At 44.0% G+C, this 10556-nt stretch overlaps 1 protein-coding gene across 1 annotated transcript in view; it reads right to left on the bottom strand.

The window, feature by feature from the left end:
* The window catches only part of lrrc38b (leucine rich repeat containing 38b), a 15192-nt gene continuing 4636 nt past the window's right edge, over positions 1 to 10556 (bottom strand). The window contains exon 2 of the mRNA XM_084705520.1: positions 1 to 3522. Coding sequence (XP_084561646.1) covers positions 3272 to 3522 — 251 coding nt within the window. The 3' untranslated portion in view covers positions 1 to 3271. The remainder of the gene's footprint in view (positions 3523 to 10556) is intronic.

Below are 10556 nucleotides of genomic sequence, written 5' to 3'. Positions count from 1 at the left end.
ATATGATACACTATTTGCCTGACAGTGTCGTGCTGTTGAGATTTACTCTGCAGGTACTGTAATATCATCGACACAGAGAGCGAGACAGAAGGAGACAGAGAGAGAGAGAGAGAGAGAGAGAGAGAGAGAGAGAGAGAGAGAGAGAGAGAGAGAGAGAGGGAGAGGGCGAGAGAGAGGATGGAGGGAAACAGAGAGACATAAGGAGACAAAGAGAGGGAGAGAGGCAACAGCAGTGAGAATTTCAACCATTTGACGTGATTTAGGAAGCATACATATCAGGATAAGCCAAGAGGATTAATAAAATTACAATGTTAGACTTGCAGGAATCATTCACAATGTATTTTCCAGGTGCATTTGAACTACCCAGAAAATTGCTTTGCATGATATATATATACGTAAATACAGAAAAAATCTATTCCATAACCTTTAATAGAAAAATATACATATGAATCTGAAAAGCAGTATTATAAATTAAAGTTACATGCTCCTATGTTCTATAGTAAATAACAAATAATGTTGTATCTAATAAACACAATAAAAGACATGCCAGCAAAGGATCAAAGCTAACTTAATCTTATGTAATGCAAATACACTGTAACTACATAGTAGTTGGAATTAATCTATCTATACAAATTGTATTTCTATCATAAACCACCCAGAAGAATATGTGGTCAAACCAAATGAATAAATGTTGAATTGTAAGACATAAGTTGTTTGGTATAATTATACGCTACTCTGTAAGGGAATGAAAACTTTGGAACCTGCCATCACTGTTACCATAACAAAGTGGATTGTCTCTATGGAAACCTTTTCACAAGTGTGTGATGAGTCTCAAGTTTGAAAGATGACTTATCTATATAACACATAGATATGGCCCTCCCGCAAAGTTTTTACAATTTATCTAGTTTACATTGTTGTGTTAATTGTATGTAGATGCGATACTTTGCTACAGCACAGTGTTTTTAAACTCAACACAGGCAATGATGTCTATTAGTATAGATCTCAGTAAGAGATCAAATCTGTTTGTGGTGTAAAGCTGTAAATGTTGAATTGCCAGTATAGCATCTGCCTTGTAAAATATCTAATACTTTTTGAGCAAACGCCCACTTTTTTGCACTGTTTACACTCATCGATAAATAATAAGGCCACATAGTTTTCTTCAAACTCCAAACACATCACTGGAAACGCAGTACATTACTTTAGGTGCGGTGTAGCAAAACAAGATGCCTGAACACAATTGTATGGATCGCATGGACGTGTTTTCTCTCCACTGCAAAATACAACAGTCAAGTTTACCTCCCATTCTCATGGCTTTTTTGTCTCCTTTGCTTTTTGCATTCAAAAGCTTCTCCAATCCTGAATTATTCATGTATTTCTAGAACATGGATGAGAAGCACAATAACAGAGAGAGAGAGAGAAAAAAAAATATGAAAGCCTGAATTGAACGACAGATGGTTAAGTATACCTTTTGGATGCTGAGAGCTTGGCGAAGGCTAATAGACCGTCTTCAAAACAGGTTGAGGATTTGCTAAGAACTTTACTCTAACCTTTTAGATTTGGTTTCGTTCCAGAAAAAGGGATATTGGACTTCCTGGGTGTGAAGCATCCTGGTTGGAGAGTCAATAAAGAGCTGGATGGCTACGTGTTATTCCTACACTTTCCCTTCACACAAAGCCTTCCAGCTCTTGTTCTTCCTACACTTTCCCTTCACACAAAGCCTTCCAGCTCTTTATTGACTCTACAATCAGGATGCTTTTTTCTCGTCAAAACTCTCATGGCATGAATGATCATCTTAACACCAGTACTTAACTGCCCATGAAACAGACACTTACATGCCATCCATATTTCATATACCTCAGGGCAAGACAAATAAATATAATTTGAAATATCGTGTGTCCATTGCTTTTTATTAGGATTCATGCAAAGTGAGAAGGTAACAAAGGCTCTCAGTAGAAGAGCTGGGTTGCTACTCTGTACAAATGACCAAAACTCTAGAAACAAAATGGTGGGTTTCTAAGTGCTGGAGTCGGTTCATAAACTCAGCTGGTTGATGGCCTGTGTCAATCCTTGATGGAAACCTTAGACGTCAGTGTTTGGAAGTAAACTGTGATCCACACCATGAAGACTGTCAAAGGGATTTGACATTTACATCAAGTAATTGTGTTTGACTATACTGCAGCCACTTGCTACAGGACTAGCTCTATCATGTTATACACAATGGAATACCCACATTTATAATGCCCTCTCATCTACTCTTTTCCTTTGGCAGATACAGGCAGCATCATAGTTCCACCATTGAATTTGGGCTTGCCCCAAAATCAGATGTATAATGTTCACCATTTTATAAAGTGCATAATTTGACACATTGATTCTAAGGAGTAGTATGTGCTATGCCCGCACCTCATTTACAATAATTGAAAGATACATTGTGTGATATATTGTTTTCTTTTTGTTTACACAATTCACAATTTTTCTCAATCTACGCAACATATATCCTTTGGAAGATGTATTTATTTGTCAACCAACTAAATATTATTGAATCATGACCCACATTTGTGAATACATAATTCTGTCTCAAAAAATAAATACAACTAAAATAAAACATGGGTAGACACACAGAGGAGTCTAACTGCATATGATAGATACGTGACACATTTGAACTCAGCACATCCATCTTACCAAGACCTCTGTTCTGTCTCGACCAAGCATCCCACGAGAACAACACAGTCCTCTACTCTTTGCTGGTGAAGCAGTGAGGCATGATGCTAACTTGTGCTGCACAGTCCAGGACTAGACTGATAATGCTGAAGACTTCCTTCAGAAGGCAGGAAAGGCCAAACAGTTGTGTAGATAGCTGGCAGTCTAGATGCTGAGGACCTTGTTCACAATGACATCCTTCTACACAAACCAAACCACTGTCCTGTACCACAGTGGATCTGGGGTTACAGGGTCACACCACCGAATCCTGTCATAATCCCCACTGCCTGGGATGCTAATACTTAGTTCTAAAATTTCTCCAGCTGTCCCTCAGTAACACTTGTTATAAAGAAATGTGTCTTGAAGCACAATAACGTCCAGAACAGCCCCATCCTCCAGAACACCTTCCATGATGAACCACCAGGGGTTCACAGCGGTGCTAAACCTGTCAATCAAAAAGTCCGTCAAACCAATCAGCTCTCCTGATTGGTTCCTCAGCCAGACAGACCAGTTGCCAGCACCGCTGATGGTCACAGCTTGTCAGGCGTTCCGTCCGTCCGTCCGTCCATCTGTCTCACTCCTCGCTCTCCTCCTCGTCGCCCTTCTTGGTGCCTTTGCTCCAGCGCTGGAAGCAGTGGACGGTGGATGCCAGGAAGAAGCTGGTCATGATGGCCACCACCGACACCGATATGCCGGAGAAGATGATGATCAAGAGGTCGGTCAGGGTGAGGGTGACCTGGCACTCCCGGAAGCTGTCCGTGGAGAGCTGCGTGAGGGCGACCCGTCTGCCGTCCATGGGCAGGGAACACTCCATACCCTCCACACCTGCAGGGGGCAATAGCCATGTTAGAATCCCATTGCAAAACACAAAGATGAAGGGGAAAAATGGTGTTGGATGATTTATAAACACAGGAGGGGTATTTCATTGTGTGTCTTGTATCCGTGTTGTGGTGGGACTTTTAAAAAGGAATGTCATTAGAGAATCTCCATGTCCTTTGAAATATGTGGCGGACTAGTTAACAGGAAGGAACTTGAGGATGGAAATCACTCTTTCCCGAGGTGACCGCTGCATTCAAATAAAATGGACGGAGACAGTTTTATAAGACTCTGACTCATCCATGACTCTCCTTTATTATTAAATGGAGGGGCTGGATTCGTTTCAGATTGTGCAAATTATCATTCTTGAGGGCAAATAGAAGTCAGTTTGTCTAATGTAACACCTACAATCTACATTATTTACAACATTGTCCAAGACAGGGAACACCTTGACTGGAAAGGTTTTGCCAGACAGAGTGTGTTTGAGGTCATTTCCGACTCCTACAGCATCCCAACGCAAACACTAAGCACACGGCTACCATGTCTTTTTCCATTAAGTCATTCGTTCTGAGTCGCCACAATTACATAAACTGTGGATCCTTGCCAAGAAGGTCCAATTTGTCAGCTCCAAATAAATATTTTAAGCACTGTTGGCATGGCCTCTACTGTGGGTTGACATTACAACAGAGTGCTGGCAGAGTGACAGAGGGAACTGGTTCGATTCAGTATTACACGACTGCATATGAAGTACTCTCAACACTGTTTCAAAGAGGTTTTCAGCTGTGGAACAGGTGGCTTGTACAGTTTTGGACCTTTGATTTGGCAAATCAACACTTTTTTTGCGCATGTGTAACAAGGCAAGCGTTGCTCTCTCAATAGGTTAATTACTGCTGTAAAAAGGAAATGATGTCACTACGATATTCATTTGAATGAGCTTACAGTCACACTATAATATTACAGTTTATAGTCAGTGTTGTAGGATGGGAAATATTGTAATATTGTGACACTGTGCTAAATGTTTTTCTAACTAATTTGAAAAAGGCCATCACACAATCGAACATATGCAGTCAATACATGAATATGTTGTTTTGTCCACAGATACTAGCCTACTAACAGATGTCTGTAGAGGGATGAATGAGTCAACTCGAGGATTAAAAACAACCAAATATATGAGCAATCCAGATGAGTGAGTTTATTGTTTTAATGCTTTTTGGCTTAACATTTTTTTTATGTCACAAACTCATTGAGTTGGGTCACCATGCTCTTGGGGTTAACATGACACTCTAGCTGACCGCAAACATGGACTCATACAGATAAGCCATCAAACAAGTATATTTTGATTAAGAATCAAAATTCTGATGATTTAAAACTTCTACCTTCCTAGAAGTTTCCACTCCAGCGCATCGTTGTGGCCACATTGATCCCACTTGTCAACCAAATTATTTTTTGAATCAATTGGTAGTGGAATGAAAACCTACAAATGGTAAATGAACAGCATTTATATAGCACTTCTCAACATTGGCGCCACTCAAGGCGCTTTACATTGTTTCCCTTTCATTCACACGGCAGCAGAGCTGCCATTCAAGGCTCTGCCCATTGGGATCAACTTGGGGGTTCAGAGCCTTACTCTGGGTTCAGAGCCTTACTCTGGGTTCAGATCCTTACTCTGGGTTCAGATCCTTACTCTGGGTACAGATCCTTACTCTGGGTTCAGAGCCTTACTCTGGGTACAGAGCCTTACTCTGGGTTCAGATCCTTACTCTGGGTTCAGATCCTTACTCTGGGTACAGATCCTTACTCTGGGTTCAGAGCCTTACTCTGAGTTCAGAGCCTTACTCTGGGTTCAGATCCTTACTCTGGGTTCAGAGCCTTACTCTGGGTACAGATCCTTACTCTGGGTTCAGAGCCTTACTCTGGGTTCAGATCCTTACTCTGGGTTCAGAGCCTTACTCAAGCACAGTTCAGCACACAGCTTGGAGGAGTCAGGGATCGAACCGCCAACCTTGTGTTTAGCAGACGACCCTCTCTACCCCCTGAGCCACAGCCAGCGTTACAAGGCAGTAATTCTACAGGAGCAGGGCTCGGCATGCTTGTTATATTCTGTGGAAGCAGCAGCATGCAGGGAAGTGTTAGAGTGTACAGGTATTTGATTCTGTAATATGCTGTGGGCACCTGGGAGGCAAACCACATGTACGGTAAGTAAATTGGCTACACATAGAGGGAGGAAGAAGCTAGACTCATCGATGTAAATGTTAACTCACAGGTGGGCAGACACACTGTCGATAGGGCGTAGGAGGATACTTTCCATAGATGCATGCCAAAGTTTGTGCACTGTGTGCCGCACTCTCTCTCTCTCTCCCTCTCTCTCACACACACACACACACACACACACACACACACACACACACTGTAGGCACATACACATTCACACATGATCACTTAAAAGCACTCAGCTTTATATTTCGTTAATAAATCATGCCAGGCATCCAACTTTTTGCTCCGGTGTGAATCCTGTAACCTGTTTTACTGTATAAGCTGTGCAGTACTGCTCATCCATTCACTGTGGCTTTATTCCCCACGTGAAAACCTCCTAGGACTGTCTTACATAATCAGCCATATGGTTTCCAAACTGCACATTTCGAAGTTGCGTGCCCCGCCGAAAAAACATTAGAATATACTGCATGACAATTTCAATAAGGCTCGGGAAATCATCCCTTTTTTAAATCTGCAAAGCCTCAGTACAAAAAGCTCAGAGACTTTCTAAAAGTATATCCTGACTTTGTTCTGCTCGGTGTTTTTTCACGTAATGCAACATATTTTGCTACATATTTCCGTGGAGTTGCATGATCAGATAAAAGCGCAGATTTATAAACATCTGAAACTCAGATGTGGGATTATCACTAAATTGAAATGATTTCAGGTAGGATTGTGGGACAGCGATCCCATCATATTTATCCCAATAAGCGTGGTAGAACATTTCTATTTCATTAGATATTACATGCACTCGTTGTATGGCCAACTCATCTCCTAAAGCCTGCACCGTCTGTCTCACTGCATGCATTCACTCCCTGGCTCTCCCCCTCCATCCATCCTTCACCCCGTTCTCTCTCTTTCTCTCTCCCACCTTTCCGTCCTCTCGCTGGGCTTGATTAATGAGAACTGAGACCCAACTTGCCTGCTTAACACATGGCTTCTGCTCTGGAGTCAGTGTGTGAAGCTCCCCTAGGACCCAGGACAGCCCTAGATATCTCCAGCACTAAAGAAATCCACTCTCGAGATGACAGTGGATATTTGAACCACTTTACCGCATTATTCTAAAATATGGGCTGAGTGAAAAGGAGTGACGAAAAAATACAGACAATCACTGAGTTCAAACAGAGCACCAGTACTGAACACAGTGGAGGCACGGTATAAGTATCCAAAAAGTATATAATCTAAACAAAGAGTTTGGAAGTGATTGTGGTCTGGGTTGAACAGCCTCAGGTTTGCAGCCAGCTCCTGCATGAGCCAGATACCCTCCCAGAGTAGTAAACTTGGTGAAAAAAACATGTTATGCAAAGCCCCTCGCGTTACGTAACACTGTCGAAACAGGAGCGGGCCACTTCCTAAAGCACTGTCTGTGTGCTGGAGGCAAACTGCCAAACGTAAAACGGTGCTGGTGGAGATGGAGGAGTGCTGAAACCTTGTCTGGAATGACCCTCGACCTTTCAGGATCAGGAGGATGTGTGGGATCATGTGAACAAGTGTCCACTATGACAATAGGTCATATTACCTTCCATATAGACCACAGAACCGGGCCATATTACCTCCCATACAGACCACGGTATTGTGCTATATAATTCCCTATACATGCAGACTACAGTGATGAGCTTTATGAACACCCCTTGACTACAATATTGAGCTGTATGAACACCCATAGACTTCAGTATTGAGCGGAATGAACACCTATAAACCAAGGACCCCTCCATGATGTTTCTGAGAAGAAGTGTTCCAGTGTGGGCCCTGGCCCTAGCCCTTGGCCCTAGCCTCAGCCCTTGGTCCTGGGTCTGGGTCCCCGGGTACATGGGTCCCTGGTTCTAGGTCCCTAGTGCTCCTGTTTCTGGTTCTACTGGGTCCCGGGGTCAGTTCCAGTGTCACCGAGGGCCGACAGGTGATGGATTACAGCCAGGATTACAAGTCTCCTGGGAGATAGGCTGTCAGTCAGTAACCCACTCCCTGTCGCTTGTTGATTGATCCACCGGACTGTGGCAGGCTGATATCGGAGGCCCGTCTCCTTTTGCCACGGCAACGCCTGTCCACATTGATCTCCCTGCAGATAGCAGTGAGAGCATCTACACCACACGCCTGTCTTGGCAGGAAGGAACAAGCGTCTCTGTTGCTGTTGGACTCCCCTGAAGTGTGTGTTTACAAACTACAGTGGTGATATCCAGTGTGTACCATCCTGTGGGTGAGAAGGACTAAGGAAACAGCCTTGGCACCCGGGCAATGCATGAGAGAAGAAGTCTTCCATTACTGAGGCCAGACAGATCTGAATTCATAGAGCAGACCGAGAGAGATCATTATCACACAGGGGAGGTTGAAGAGAAGGACTGTCCGGAGGCAGAGTATTAACCTTGGGGGAATATGATTAGGGATTCAGAGAGACAAAAAGAGAAAGAGAGATAGAGAGAGAAGGACAGAGAGACAGGCAGACAGAGAGAGAGAGCAGGGAGTGCAAGCGGATGAGAGAGGAGGCAGAATGTGTGGATGGCCAAAGTGACAGGCCTCTGCGTGACAGTGAGGTCAAGGGTGAGTGACTCAAATCAGGAGGGTTTTCCTTCTTCTGCACGAGGACTAGCCAGCCTCACAGTCTTTCAGCAATTCTCTGAGCGCACACTAGACTGGCTCATCAAAACACACACAAACACATGCACGCACTCACAAGCACGCATACACACACACACAAAATTACGCTATATGTCTGTAAGAACTGTCAAACGCACACTGAGCTATTGCCCTGTTTTGTTGGAGGAACAGTATCTATGTGTCTCCAGAATAGACCACGTGATGCCTCCGAAACCAACAGAGATAAACAGACTTGTCTCCTCACAATGTCAGTGTTGTCAGACTTCATGTTGCGGTTCAGACGTTTCCACCGCCATGCCATTCTCCACCAGTCCCTCACTTTTTCAACTTGAAATAAACATCAAATGAGGCCAACGTAAAGCGGGCTCCGCTCCCGTGTAATTGAAATAGAAGTGTCTCTCATCCTGTCCTTGCGGTAGGCAAAGATTGGCCTTTTTGCACTATGTAGGCCAGCAAGGCAGCCGCATCATATAGTGGAGCAGCGTGATGCCTCAGCGTGACAGGGCTGTGGGGAGCAACCTGATAGGGTGGGACGGGAACATCACACCCCGACCCGGTCACCTGACCTGAAGCTTTGTGGCAGAGCGTTAATAACAGTTCCATTTCGGTCCAATGACACGCTCTCCGTTTTCCCGACCCTGACCGGACCCCTTTCCACACACGGTCCTGATCTCTCTCTCTGTCTCTGTCCTGTACTGCTCGATCCTGCTCTTTCCCATCCTATCCTATCCTGCCCTACCCTGTCCTGCACTACCCTACCCTAACCCACCTTACTCTACCCTCCATAACCTATCCTACCCTAACTCACCTTACTCTACCCTCCATAACCTATCCTACCCTAACCCACCTTACTCTACCCTCCATAACCTATCCTACCCTAACCCACCTTACTCTACCCTCCCTACGCTATCCTACCCTAACCCACCCTGCTCTACCCTCCCTACCCCATCCTACCCTAACCCACCCTGCTCTACCCTCCCTAACCTATCCTACCCTAAGCCACCCTACTCTACCTTCCCTACCCTATCCTTCCCTAACCCACCTTACTCTACCCTCCCTAACCTATCCTACCCTAACCCACCCTGCTCTACCCTCCCTAACCTATCCTACCCTAACCTACCTTACTCTACCCTCCCTAACCTATCCTACCCTAACCCTCTCTAACCTAAGCTCCCCTGGCCTGTGGTTCTGTCTCTGGTTACCCAGACCGTTGTGCCAGTGGGACTGTGTCTCTCTAAATTATCCATGGCCTTTGTTCATCCTTAACCCAAGAGCACTGGATACAGCAATGGATTGTGTTTACAATCATCTCTGCCCTGAATCATTTATTAGCATTTATCAACATTAGAAGCCGGTAGAGACACAATGCTAAACCCAACTGGATCCTCGAACAAGCCAACAGTCAGACCAAACAGCTTGTGGAAAAAATAAATACTACTACTACTAATAATGTGTCTTTCTTGCACTCAAATGGCTACACTAAAGTACAAATTACAATCATAAAACACAACATATGATACCAAGAACAGACACAATTCAGTAAAATATGTGAAACCTTAAAATGACCAAGCAAAGGAGCATTTCTGATGGAAACAGGCAGTGAGGGTCATGGCCACCAGCTCAGTCCTCAAGATCCTACTGAAAAGCCATGTGAAAGTTGTTGTTATATCAGTGGTTTGACTTTCGATGGCCAACCCACAGATGAGATGTGCTGTGTCAACATATTGTGCCAGTCCCAGAGAGCCAGAGTCCTCATCAGATGATATGGATTCTGGGTGTCTAAGCATGTAAACACAGGCGTGTGTTCAGGGGTCTGTTTAATCCATCAAATCCCAGGGTTTTGGATTACTAACCACCCACACAATCAGTCAGTCACTTAATCAGGCAGTCAGGAAGCACATGGTTCAGCAGTGATCAAAGTTTCCAGTACTGTAGACTCAAACGAGAGATCAGATAGCAGAGTGGAATTTAAGCTCCATAGTTTCGTTACTGAGACGAATGCAACCTTCATGCGCCCCAAAAGTTGTAGAATGTAAGACGTAGTTTGTAAGATATAGCGTATAGTATGCATTGTCTAGTATGTAGAATGTGCAGTGTAGCATGTAACGTGTATGATCTAAGATCCAGTGTATATGATGTGGGATGTATTAAGTAGGATATAGTATTTAGTATTAAGTGTGTAGGGTTATATGTCACCA

Source organism: Hypomesus nipponensis, chromosome 9 (assembly GCF_054491055.1).
Source record: "Hypomesus nipponensis isolate SF chromosome 9, ASM5449105v1, whole genome shotgun sequence".
NCBI classification, from domain to species: Eukaryota; Metazoa; Chordata; class Actinopteri; order Osmeriformes; family Osmeridae; genus Hypomesus; species Hypomesus nipponensis.
Note: the sequence above shows the minus strand (reverse complement) of the source record. Positions and strands in the feature narration are given on the sequence as shown.